Genomic DNA, 14318 nt, shown 5'->3' on the forward strand with positions numbered 1-14318 from the left:
AAATTTCAAGATGCTTTGAGAAAGGCTGCTCTAATGATTTTACTGAGACAAATAATGGAGAAAAGAGAATAATCTACTCCCTACTTCCAAATTTCACACTGTGAGAGGGCTTGAAAATTCAAATATCCCTAAGGAATGATGATACTTGGAAAATAAGATTTGATTGAAAATATTAAAACTGGCAGGGCTCCTTAAAAAAAAACAAACAGGAAAATTAGAAAATACCCTGTTGCTAACTATTAGTGGAAATCAGTGGCAAATGTCAATTTCCATGATTCTTTTATCCAAAACATAATGCTATAGGGTAGTAGAATAAAATAAGACTGCATATTGGCTGAATTCTTATTTCCTTCTCGCATCAAAACTGTGATGTGAGAAAAAAAGTTTTCTGGTTTGAGAGATGAGAAGTAGAAGATTTCAGAGACACTTGAGTGATGAAGGGTCTATGCATGCTCAGTCGCTCAGTCGAGTCTGACTCTTTGCAACTGCATGAAGCTGCAGCCCATCAGGCTCCTCTGTTTATGGGGTTTCCCAGGCAGGAATACTGGAGTGGGTTGCCATTCCCTTCTCCAGGGAGTCTTCCTGACCCATGCATCAAACCTGTGTCTCCTGCATTGGCAGGTAGAATATTTACCACTGAACCACCTGGGAAGCCACCCCAGTGATGAAGGGTGTTGATGGTTCTTTTGAGTTACACAGTCTTTCTGGTTGGCAGTGTCTCAATAGAGTATATACACAGTGCAGGCTGTCTATAAGGGGGCAAGTCATTTCACCTACAGGAGCCTCAGTTTTATCATCTGTAACATGGCAGTAAAGAACCCATTATAATGAGCTTCTGTAAGAACAAAATAGTATTGCATGTAAAACATTTAAAACAGTAAACCCTAAGCAGAGAAGGCAATGGCACCCCACTCCAGTACTCTTGCCTGGAAAATCCATGGATGGAGGAGCCTGGTAGGCTGCAGTCCATGGGGTCACTAAGAGTCAGATACCACTGAGCGACTTCACTTTCACTTTTCTCTTTCATGAATTGGAGAAGGAAATGGCAACCCACTCCAGTATTCTTGCCTGGAAAATCCCAGGGACCGGGGAGCATGGTGGGCTGCCGTCTATGGGGTCGCACAGAGTCGGACACGACTGAAGCGACTTAGCAGCAGCAGCAGCAGTGCCTTCCATAATATTTTATCTTCTTACTCATATTTGGCCCAACCTTCAACAACATGAATCTGATTTGAGAAGAAAAGATTGGATAGCTGTTTATTTTGTAGGCCATCATATAATTATAGAGTTTAAGCGAAATACTGTCTTAATTCCTATTAGGAGGGGTGGCTATTATTCTGATTTCATCATAATGGGAAAGAGGACTGGCCACTCAGATATGTGGCTGAGATAAGACAAAGAATCACTACAGATTTGTTTTCATGTTCAACTTCAAATAACAGTTATGTGCATATCTATTACTTTTCCTCCACATTTCTGAATGCACATGCTTCCTGGCTGAGGTCCAGTTGCTTACAAGATCTCAGTATCTACTTGTACTCAGGATACAATGTTTTTGGCCTTATCTGAATGTTCTTTTTGCTAGGGTTGCCTAGAAAATTTGTGGTTTGAAGTTGTTATATATAAGACACTTTTGAGTTTATTTTATCTTAATGTGTTTGTAGAATGAGGTGGACTGAATACTGAGTTACAAATGTAAAATAAAACATTGGGAAGCAAGCAATCTTATGAAAGGGATTTTATAACACCAGGTATGCTGCTAAGTCTCTGCAGTCGTGTCCGACTCTGTGTGACCCCTTAGACGGCAGCCCACCAGGCTCCCCCGTCCCTGGGATTCTCCAGGCAAGAACACTAGAGTGGGTTGCCATTTCCTTCTCCAATGCTGGCATATAATTTATGGATTCTTCTGCCACTCCTAAATAGCAATGAGAGAAACTTATCTAACTTTCAGCAGAAAAATCTCAGCAGATAAAGAGTAATGTATGAGTTATTTAGTTACAAATATTTGGAAATATTGGAAATTTGGAAATAGTGGTGGCAGCTGGATTGGAGGGTTTTTTTAAAAACACAACTCTGAATTATAGTTCACAGGTACAATTTCAGGTGTAGAAGCATATACAGTCAAACATTAAAATAGGAGTTTATTTTCATTAGTAGTATGGCAGCCATAATACATAGCACAGGAAAAAGAAAAGTTACAAAACATAGATTATATACTTTTACTAAGACTCTTCTTTTACTGCCTACTTTTACTAAGGGCTTCCCCAGTGGCTAAGGTAAAGAAGTTGCCTGCAATACGCAGACCAGGTTCAATCCCTGGGTCGGCAAGACCCCACCCACTCCAGTATTCTTGCCTGGGGAATTTCAAGGACAGAAGAGCCTGGTGGGCTACAGCCCATGGAGTTGCAAAGTAATCATCTACAGATGATAACATGTTACAGTGGACATGACAAAGCGACTAACACGCGCGCGCACACACACACACACACACACACACACACACACTAAGCTTCTTAGTGTGATGAGGCTCTATATTCTCCTTTGTTCTCCACAACGAACTGCCTAATAGAATCTGAACGTTAACTGTGCCTGAATCATTTCTAGGTTACTCTTCTGCTTTCCAGTTTTGAGATTTGGATAAAACTGTTTTTACCTCTTGGTAGCTTTTTCCCTTTGGTTGTAATTACTCTGTTTTCCTTGTAAGTGGTCCGAATGTCCCCACCCCAGGTAGAAATCTATATTCTCTTCTCAGACCACAGTGGGGTCACTGGGGGATAGGGCTGGCATTGATTCTCAATGTTGAAAAATTGCGCAAAATGTATCAGTGCCAGGTGGGTATCAGCAGGAAAGCATTTGGGATATTTTGGGTGGTGTTTTATATGCGTAGTCATTTTCCTTTGCTTTGTCAATTCATGTATCATTTCCTGGATGAATTAATTCAACTCTACAGATTAGTAATGACCCGATCGTATAAGAGTTGTGACCTGAAAGATATCAGACTGTGGGAAAGTAAGATTTTGAGGAGTATTTGGGAGTGACCCATTGTGCTGAGCCTGTTTTCTAGGCTCATTTCTGCCTTGACTATTGGGAGAAGAGGGCATGGGCATTTGCAGGAGAGCAGGCAAAATACTTAAGGACTAGGAAACTTAAAAGATGTACTTGACTGCCTAGCTGCTTTAGATTCTATGACAATGTAATTAAAAACACTAAAATTAGTTCTTGCCACGTTCTTTTGCCTTATTCCTTGTGCATGTGATGGGTGTACGGGGCTGTGTCTACAAGAACGTGCACTTGTGTGTCTCCTCACATCTGAACCTGAGGCTTCAGTGATTCCTGGAGCTCAGACAAACACCTGATACAAACTTTTCATTTAAAGATGAAATTACTCCTTGGAGAATTTTCACCAAAGGCAAAAAAGCACAAAAATTCTTCTCCTCCTCTCTACATGCCTCATTACACAGAGATAGAGGATTCAGTGTTTGAAAAATTATCATTCTTGTAGGTTTTATTTGTGGGACGTGAGAACTGGGAAATATAGAACTCAATTTAACAGATGCCATCTCTGCCTTTGCAAACGCCCCACTCCTGCTATCACACAATCAGATGTGTGTGTGTGTGTAAATGCACATGCATATATATGTATATGTATTTAAAGCAATACATCAGAGTTACTATGTTGCAAAGATTTTAGAACTCTCTTCGATGCTCAGTTAGACACACTTATTCTGTGTGTCAGGACACCGGCCAGCACCAGTGTCGTGAAGACCATAACTAAGGGATAATTGGCTGGTTGTCAAGATGCATTTTTAGATGAAAAGTCCACAATGGCAAATACGGTGGGGCTGCCCTGTAAGAAGAGGAAGTGTGGTGTCTTGGGGTGAGCCACAGACCCTGAGAGGGGCTGCTGAATCCCATTGTCTCACCACTAATTTACCATCTGCCCTGAGTCACCAAAATTACCCTCAGGCCTCTATTAAGTGGGGGTAATAAGCACATTTTATCGCAGCATTAAAAGAGGGCCCAACGAGAACCCTGGCGGCCTGCGGACTTGGCCACTGGCAGGTTGTGGGTGTGGGGACAGGGAAGGAAATGAGAAAAAGGAGGAGAAGTGTGTGAGGAAGATAACCTTTAAAAAAAAGTCCACCTCCCTTGGGGAGGTGCCTGGGGGTCACCACCAGGGACAGCCCCAGACTCCAGCCAGCATGACAGTCACCTCCCAAACGTTATCACCTTTCCGCAGAACAGAGGGTGGACTTAGAAAAGGGTCTGCCTCCGGACCATTCCCTGAGCTCATCTTAATGTGGCCCTGGTCCACAGCATGTGTTCAGGCTGCGGTCTTAATCTGTGAGCTTCTGGTGTTTAAAAACATCTGAAAGCTTGAAAGGGAAGGGGGCAGTTTTACTGTCTTAAAAGAAAACATTCTGCTCCAACTTTGCTTAATGATTTCCAGGGTTTTTTTTTTTGAAATCCGTATAAAGAATTTTACATTTTCTTGGAATTAACTGAATTTGCAGCTGCGTGATAGGTTTTGAGAGGCACAGGCTTTCCCTCGGGCTCTAATAAACTGAAGGTGCGATCTGGTAGCCGAGTGTGTTAGAGACCTTATCTGGTTTCTTTAGGTTACTGAGCACATTTGCCAGTGGGATCCACCAAGATCTTCAAAGAGGGGTCTCAGCATAGCAGACTTTAGATACTCATAAATAAAAAGTCTGAGATCCCAGCTTCTCAGCTTCACGTCCATGCAGGTAACACATATCCTTTTTCATGGGGTACCTGCAGTTTGTGCTTATCACTCTGCATATGGGTCTCTCTGGTGGCTCTTCCTCAAATGGCACCATTGACTGAGAGATGCATGAAAAATCCTATCTGCTGAAGTTATGTGCCTTTAAAGATACTAAGAGACACTGTTTAGACAGAGGTGAGAAGTCTGGTGGTGTGTGTTCTTAGTCACTCAGTTGGGTCCAACTCTTTGCGACCCCGTGGACTGTAGCCTGCCAGACTCTTCTTTCCATGGGGATTCTCCAGGCAAGAATACTGGGGTGGGTTTCCATTTCCTCCTCCAGGGAAATCTTCCCAACCCAGGGATCAAACCCAGGTCTCCCACAGGGTGGGCAGATTTTTTACTGTCTGAGCTACCAGGGAAGTCTAGTGAAGGGGGAATCATTAGATATGATTCGGCCAGCAGTGAGGTATTTGGTGAGTCCGATGGCTCTGCCTCCTGGATTGGTGCAGGTATGTGTGTACACATGTGTGTATGAATATGTACAGACAAGGGAGAGCGAGCGTGTGTATACACACGTTGGTGCCTCCCCCATGGGGACTGGGACTCCCCTGGTCTGGAGGGACTGAGTTGTTCACTTTGGGAAGCAAGCCAGCTCTTTCAGGTCACTAGAGATCACCTACTAAAGAGACCCTGGTGGTTTGAAAAAGTAAATGTACTTCCCCAAAGAGAAAGCAGCCTGTTGATAGGTGTGGACTGAACTTCAAATTTTGAATACTGTGATCATTTCATCAGTTTCTACCTAGCTGCTAGCTGACCTCTTCAGAGACAAGATCATGAGGCTCTCATTTATCCACTTTTTCCCCCCCAGTGGGACTGGTAGTGTAAAGGTTTTGAAGGAAAAAAAACCTCACTGTTTTGGTCTGGAAAAAAAAAAAAAATGATTCTGGCATCATACTGATGTGATGAAAAACCAAGTGCAAAAAAAGTCAAAGTGCTTTGTAGACTGTAAAGTGATTTATAAATATTAGGTATCAAATGAAACTTGATGGGGTGGGGAGGAGCAAACCACCTGTAAAATCATGTTATTTGAAGGTGAAAATAAGATCAGTTTGCATTCCCTGAGCACACACCAGCTGGGAGATAGCCCAAGGCATACTGAGCCGTACATGAAGTCAGCTCGGGTTAGCCATTCTTTCCAGAAGGTCTATAAACTGAGTACACCTGTATGTAGATATTTTAGGATTGACTAGGTCAACCTACATTGTTTCATTAGTATTGTTACTTTATTATTGTCACATTAAAAGCTATTGTAGGTGCCATCTATTGGGTACTTGCTGCATGCCTGGAAATTGATGCTTGCTGTGTCTGCAGAGAAGTATTTTTTTAATCCTCATTTACGGATTAGGACATTAAGAGTTAGGGAGGTTGTGACTTGTCTTCAGACAGTGTAAGTGGTCTAGGATATGTCTGGCTGCAAGTTTACTTTCTTTTGCCTGTGTTATCTTGCAACTGAGTATTACATTTTTATAGTGGTTTGTGTTTGTGTGAACAGAAGGGAAGTGTTTTTAAATTGTGCAAGTCTTTTTTCAATGCTTTATAATGTCTAATGTTGGAGATCACAGTATTAGGTGACAACAGAGATCCTCTATAAATCACTTAAGTGATTTGTTTATTCATTGAAAAACATATTTGTGTCTAATGTGGTACAGACATTCTCCTGGGATAGAGGGCATTAGAATGAAGATATAGTCCAGGACTTCAGAATGTTTATGGTGTAGAATTGTAGACAGACTCAACAGATCATCATGGAACTATACGAGAGTAAAATAATAGACATGTGCGTGAGGGGTTTTAAGTGATCAATGAGGGGAGCCTCATTCATCCTGAGGGAAGTGTGTGTGTGTGTGTGTGTATCAGGGAAGGCTTTCTCGGGAAGGTAGTATCTCAGTTGTGACTTAGTAAGTAGGAGGTAATCAGGGGCCAGGTACAGCAGAGTAGGGCATTCCAGGCAGCGGAGAAAGATGAGGATGGGCCCAGAAAGACAAGATGAATGTATCTGTCAGAAATCACATGCTGAAGGGACTTCCCTGGTGGTCCAGTGGCTAAGATTCCACACTCCCAATGCAGGGGCCTGGGTTCAATCCCTGGTCAGGGAACTAGATCCCACATGCTGCAACTGGAAAAAAAAAAAGAAAGAAAGAAAGATCCCCCATGGTGCAACAAAGACCTGGTGTAGCCAAATAAATAAATAAATATTGACAAAAAGAAAGGAAAAAAGAAATCACAGGCTGGAGCACAAGGATCAAGGAGAAGATGATCCCCAGGGGGTAGACTATGAAGGATTTCGTGTATCAGACTAAGGACCCCAACATGTATTCTGTAGGCAGGGGGGGACTGGTTATTCATTCAGTAAACATTTCCTGAGTGCCAGCCAGTATCAGGCACTGTGCTTGGTATGAAGGATGCAATAGGGAACAAAATGGGCACTGGCTCCTATCATAAAATTGAACTCTTTAAAAACTAGGGAGTAATTTGACTTGAATTCTTTAATTCTGGGAAGGCCTTAACAAGAACAGTAATCACTGAGGCGAAAGATGAGAGAAATGGACAAGACTTGATGACTGATGTAAAGAAGTTGGTGAGAGAGAACTAGAGAGGGAAGGGTGTCATGCATGGTTCTCATGGATGGTTTCATAGCACAGATGGATAGGGTTATATAAACATCCACCAGGGTCAAGAATAAAGAAGACTGAGTCAGAGGTTTGGTGGGGAAATGAAGAGTTTAACTTTGGACTTGTTAAGTCCTTTGTATGGAGATCATTTCACAGGGAACTGGGCATACACGTCTAAAGCCCAAAGAAGAGATCCAGAGACACAAAGTTCATAGCGTAGGGATGACACCTCACATCACAGTCAGGAAAGGAACTGTCTAAGGAAAACGTGGAAAGTGATACAAGAACCTCCCTGAAGTATATCCAAAATTAAGGTGTAAATGGAAAAAGGATTCATGAAGGGAAGAAGAAGGTTAAAAAGCTACCACCAGATGGCTTTATTCAGGAGAAAGGATAGGCTGGAAAGCTGTAGTCTGTCTGTTGGAGGGTCAGTGGAACAGTCACTAGCGAATGACTCAGTTTAATTCTGAAGTGCTGGACTCTGTGTTCGTGTTCTCTAAGTACTGAGTCATGAGCGTGTGCGATACACTGTGCTAAGAACAGGAAAGAACAAGATGGAGAAGATTCTGACACCATCCCTGGCCTGGAGGAGCCTGTAGTTAAGGAGGCTATTGCTTCTATTTTAGTACCAGATCCTGATATAGTTGCCTTATCAATAAAAAATACCACTTGATGACGTTTAGTTTATTATCACTTGGAAAACCTTCTTTCAAACATTCTTGAGAAGTGGTGGAAGGAATGGGAATGTTCAAGCTGTTGAAGAGAGAAAAAATGGGGAGAATCACAGACTTGCTTCACATATTGAAAATGGCTGTCTTCTGGGGGCCCCAGAACTAGACAAACCAGGCATGGAAATTAAAGGGAATTAAACTGATTTTCATATTATGTGATATATTTATACATTGATGATGCCATCTGACAGAGGATGAGATGGTTGGATGGCATCATCGACTCAATGGATATGAGTTTGAACAAACTCCAGGAGATGGTGAAGGAGAGGGAAGCCTGGTGTGCTGCAATCCATGGGGTCGCAAAGAGTTGGACATGACTGAGTGACTGAACAAGAAAAACTTTCTGATGGAGGGAGGCCCCTAGCTAGCTGCCTACATTTATGACACATGAAATTATGTCTGGAGGACTATTGACCCTCAGTGTCCGTTAGAATGTAGACTTTGTGATGTTCAATGTCTTTCCAGCCCTGGATTTTCTATCTAGCCCTGTGAACATTGAGATAAATTGTTCTCAGATTTTTAAAGAATCACATACTCCTTTGAGAATCTGGTGAAAAGTTATGGACACTATCCCCAGGAGGGAAAAATCCAAGTATGTACATAATACAATTATTGTTAATATTAAGACCCCCAGCTAAAGTCTTATGTAGGAGGTCCATGGACTTTAGTTTTAGGTTAGGACCCCTTGTCTTAATGGATTTCTAATAAATGAGAACATAGACGTTGCTTACTCTGAAATTATGTACCTTGAAGAAAAAGGCTCTTTGGGACTTAATTTAGAATGATGACTAAGGTTTGCTATACATCTAACGCAATGCATCATTGATTTTATTCTGTCAGCCTTACTTTACAAGTGGCCCCAAGCAACTCACAGCTTCACAGATATATGGACATAATCAAATGCACATATTTTATTTTAAAAATAATAATGATGTTGTTTGGTGTAACTGCATATAGTCATGAAAATATGTTATTGTAACTGAGCTTCTCTGGTAGGTGGATTTGGGGGAAGTTCTTTCTGATTAGATCCGTCTTGCATATTTGTACTGGAAGACTTCATGAGCTATTTCTGATACTTAGACTTTAATCACGCTTAATGAACTGAACTAAGCATAATTCTTGTTCTGTTTTGGTAACCTTGTGGATTTCTCCTAATGCTTAGTTTTGTATGACTACCCCGTTCTTGAAATGCTAATACCCCAAATGCTAATTGAGGGAGGACCACAGAAGTTAGATTTCCTTGCAGAGAAGTGCATTCAGGTTTCTCAGGCCTTTCCAGAAGAGCAAGGCTGTGAGAAGAATGATATTAGGTGGAAAAGATTGGCTCCTACCTTTGGCAAGCACAGAAATTTAAACATATAGGTTGCACAAAATTTGGATAAACTGAGGTGGAATCCAACATTTCTTGCATGAATGCCTGTATAATGTGGCGATAGCTGTGAGAAAAGAGGAGCCCAGCATCTAAGACCCAACACAATGAAAATGCAATGAATCGGAATGCCTCACAGATCATAGTGGAATCAGAATTTCCAGCAAGGAAAATCTTTTCATGGTGAATTAAGTGGTGGATGAAGAAAAATGGTGATGAAAAAAGGTAGGCACAGATCACAAACACTGGGCTCAGGGCTCACTGCTGAAGATTTAAGAACCTTAGCTAAAGCTATGCAGAATAGAATGTGGAAAATTGAATTTACTAAACAATTAAGCATTGAATTAATCTACATCCTGCACAGTAGAAAAGTGGGGGAGGGAGCAGAGCGGAGTTGAATAAATCAGTGGAGCTCATTAAAAGATAGTGAATATATCAGGTCTGTTGTAGCATAGAGGAGGACAGTTTCCTGTGTAACACGGAATCATTCTTTGGTTTGAAGTCACCTTTCTGGAGTCCCAGTCTTAATCAGATTAACAAACATGCTTCTGATGAGGTTAGTCTGTTGCTCTGTATTCCAGCTTGTTATCACTAGCTTTTCTATTAATTACCAGTCAGATCACCAGTCCACAATAGTAGTGAGGGACAACATAAATAAAATGAGAGTGCCCAGGAGATGTCACTCGCAGGATCTCATGCATCCTGAAACTCCCACGGGTTCCTGCAGCCTCCCACATGCCTTGCTGGTCTTTTGTTCAATTACAGTTAATGCAATAGTTTGCCATTTTCTCCTTCTAATTATATTTTCAAGTGGGATTTGTAGCACATAGAAAAACATCCTTTTACATGTTGAGACACCGGGGTTTTGTGCCTGGCATTGTCTGTCCCCTGGGTGCTGTACCATTCTTTCTGCAGCGCTCTGAATAAACAAGTCCCCCTTTTAGAGCTGCAGTTGTACAAACTGAAAATTTATGCATTAACTGTTTGCATTCTGAGCATGTGTTCCAGATTACGTCTTACAGCATTCTTCTGGCATGCTACAGAGTGCGTGTTTGTCCGAAGCGTTTCTTTCTCAGTTCACATATCTTTCAATCACAGAATCAGCAGATCAATTAGCACTGTTTTTTAGAATATGCATACATGGTTGAATCAAACATACAAGTAGGTGTGTATCTTTCTGTGACTTTATTTCATTTTGGGGGCTGCCATAATCTTCTGGCCAAGATGATCGAGTAGGTGGCAGGCAAGCATCCCTTTCAGGAACAGTGAACCTCTTCCTTCAACTCTGGTATATCATGCCTCTTAGATGGGAATCTTTACTTTTCTCTCCCTGGGTGTCTGAAACATTTTGCCCTGCTCAGTTCTTCTCATTTCCTCTGGGATATGGAATTACTTTTTGAGAAATGAGCAAGGAGCCCTTTGGTTTTGCTGGGTATATTTAAAGTGTTGGGAGGGTCAGTAACTTTAACTACTACATAGTCATGAGCCGTGACATTCAGTGACCGAAACGATGTAGACATATTTTACATACAAGATCATCATGCTGTCCCGCTGATAATCTTGGAGACAAATATCCCTTCCTAGCCAAGAATCTGCTTTCTACTTTGCATCATTCCTACTACGCAGGATGACCGGTGACTCACAAGACTGTTTTTTTGAAAGCTAGCACTGAAAGCTAATTAAAATCTTTTCTGGGTGATAAAGGGAGATTTGGGAGAAGAGTCACCATGATTGTTTCCCCCAAGAATTTAATTTACAGCCAGTTTTTTTTCCTATCTTAATGTTACTTTCAAATGCACCCAGTGATAAGAAGCAACATCTGTTTTCCCCTCAATAGTACAAGAAGGCTCGGCATGGGGCTGAGTGTACACAGTCCATGTGAACCTATTGTTATTCTCATTTCTTTTTTGTCCCTGTGCCTGGTCCATTTGCCATGTACCATCCGGCAAACAGCTGACACATACTAGCTATTATGGACCCTGGCCTAATTGTGAGGTCTTAAAAGCTCTGCCATGTTTGTCTTCTAGGATGAATCTGAGGCCTCTGCTCAGCGCAGTGCTGCAGACCACCACTCTCATTTTGCATTTTTAGAGTAGCAGACTGTTGTGCCAGGGGGTTGGTGGATGTCAGAAATACAGTCAGCATGAAGAACAACGTTTCCTCCTCCCCTTCTTTGCCTGGAATGATCTTGCTTTCCTTAGTAATAAAGCACGCAGTTACTTATGCTTAACTATCGGTAGATATTATTTTAGCTTCGAAGCAGAGGCTGGCCAATTTTAGATGTGCCAGTGGAGCTCTGCGCTGGCACCATTGGTGAAGGGGGACGGGGAAGATGGTGGAGTTGTCCATCCCAGCTCTCCACCGTCAACACACCACTCTATTCAGATGTCTGCTTTGTGCCCCCACAGCCCTCTTGGAACAGAGACCATGATGACACGGCATCTACCCGCTCAGGAGGAACCCCAGGCCCTTCCAGTGGGGGCCACACATCACACAGTGGGGATAACAGCAGTGAGCAAGGTAGGAGAGCTCCTCTTGATTCTCTCGCTACTTGTGTCATTTTCCAGGGTTGAAAAATTAGAAATGTCTAGTGAATGACTCTTTATACAATTTTTCCTAGAATGTAAACCCTGTATAATATGAGAACTGGCTCATCTTATCTTATCCCCCACCCCCACCCCTATCCCCTTCTTCTTTCTCTGCCATTCAAGCTACCTAGCTTCTTGTCACCTGGCCACCTTTACAAAACAGGGTCAGTGAATTGAGATGAAAGAAGCTGATTAGACGTTTGAATGTGTGAAAATAGCATGCCATGAGTACCCTGCTATAGAAATAAAAAAAGTTTATTATTACTTTCCGTTAGAGGCTTTTCGAGAGATCGTGAAGAAGCATCCTCTAGGATTCCAATTGAATGATGTCTTCAGATGCTTAGGAGGCAGTGGGCCTTTCAGGAACCATGTTGGGCTTTTCTCCTCACTTGGTTGAAGCCATTTTTCCAGATTTACTTATTTGGATCTCCTCAGTGCTTGACTTCATGGCAAAGTCAGACTAGAGGGAATTAGGATGAGATGGAAAGCAACCAGATCAATTTCGTCACTGTGGTTCTTGGAGTGCACATACCTGTGTGTACTTTGGTGCCCGCGGATGTGCATGTCTGACTGTCACTGGTGGGAGATAAAGTTTAAACATAAAATTCAGCTTCAGCAATAAGGTGAACGAGGATTTAAATGTCTTGTACTGCTTTTGATGAGACCTACTGCAGTGGATTTTGTGTTCAATTCATGCAACCAAAGTTTAAAAGAGTATTCTCTCCCTGAATATAAAAAGACGGCTTTATTGAGGTTGACTCTGAGCCCACAGTAGGTACATACTTTTAAAATCAGCTTTTATGATCATGTTTCACTGGAGTGTTGTTCCCCAACAAAAGAATTTTGTTTTCTAACCAAACCGGGCTATGCAATTAGAACTGCAACGTCTGCAATGAATTGAACACGATTAGTTTGACAACGTGGAACTTTCTCTGGTGGCTCAGATGGTAAAGCGTCCGTCTCCCATGCAGGAGTCCTGGGTCAAGAAGATTCCCCTAGAGAAGGGAATAACAGAAACAGGAAAGTCCTTTCTTGGGAGGCGGGTACATGTATGCTATTTGGACTGGGAATAACTTCTACACATAGAATTGTAAGCATTTGAGATATTTTATTGTTCAGAGAGAAGTTGCTGACATCATCACAACTCTAAGTCTAGTAAAAATGGAGCCTGGAATAGTAAACTTGTTCAGAGCTGAGACAGAAACAGGTAACCTCTGACCTCTGCCTTTTACTGCAGAATTATATGCAGCATGAATCCACAGGGCCTCTTTCCTTTCAAGTGTGGGTATGTATACATTACGGAGTCAACTGTTCACAGTGCTGTAGTTAAGGTGAGGTCAACATTTCCATAGAAAGCCCTACTTTCAGAATTCAGCTTGCACCATGAATTTTCGAAAGGTGTAAATGGAATCTCAATTCTTTCTGCTGTGCTCCAAAGTTGCTACATGGGGTCATAGTCTAGTGTTTCCTTTGTTTGTTTCTTTTTCTTTTTTTCATGTCTTACTTTTTTAAAAAGAATATATCACCCAGCAGGCCCCTAGTTTAGCTGCTACTTTAAAGGATGTAAACTGCTACAATGTATTTGAATTAAAAATAGAAAGATCCTCAGATAACAAAGATTTTCAGAGGGCAAGTACCCCATCCCAGTCTTCCCCTTTGACGCATCAGAACAAGGAATCAGGAATTTCTCAGGTTCATTTCTCCTTCAATGAGTGTTCTCCAAAGGCCAGTTTAATAATGGATGTGACTGTAAGCCATATACCCTTCACATTACTGGAGTTTTCCATTCACATCGTTTCTCTTTCTATTTTTTTCATATAAAACCCACCAGCTCGTTTTTCCTTTTAATGCATTTTCACATAAATTGTCTCATTCGAATGGAACCTGTGGAAAACAATCATGCAATCCTGGGCAGTAGATAGAACAGGTCTAGCCCATTTGACAAATGAAGAGCAGGAGGTTGGATGAGCTGGGCAGTTTGCTGAAGCTATGGTGCAGTGTCAGACCTCAAATTTCAGTTTCCTGATTATTTTTTTAAGACTGTTCTCATCATGCCCTCTTTCTAGCAAAGAAGTAAAGTCACTTATTTCCATGGTCATCATAGGAAGGCTTTTGGTGCTGATCACACCTCCCCCCTTGACTCCCCCCACCAGCTGGACCACAGAGGTGGTAGGAGTCACACCTTGTGTGCCCCCTGCCCCTCCCCACAGGCTCTCCTGGGCAGTGCGATTTATT

The 14318-nt window shown here is 42.0% G+C and overlaps 1 protein-coding gene across 4 annotated transcripts in view; it reads left to right on the top strand.

Annotated features, from left to right (window-relative positions):
• MEIS1 (Meis homeobox 1) overlaps positions 1 to 14318 on the top strand; it is a 147818-nt gene that overhangs the window by 19636 nt on the left and 113864 nt on the right. For all 4 annotated transcript variants that reach the window (XM_040224055.1, XM_040224054.1, XM_040224058.1 and 1 more), the window contains one exon: positions 11904 to 12015. In XM_040224055.1, coding sequence (XP_040079989.1) covers positions 11904 to 12015 — 112 coding nt within the window. The remainder of the gene's footprint in view (positions 1 to 11903; positions 12016 to 14318) is intronic.

The sequence above is a fragment of the Oryx dammah genome, unplaced genomic scaffold (genome assembly GCF_014754425.2).
Source record: "Oryx dammah isolate SB20612 unplaced genomic scaffold, SCBI_Odam_1.1 HiC_scaffold_25, whole genome shotgun sequence".
NCBI lineage: Eukaryota > Metazoa > Chordata > Mammalia > Artiodactyla > Bovidae > Oryx > Oryx dammah.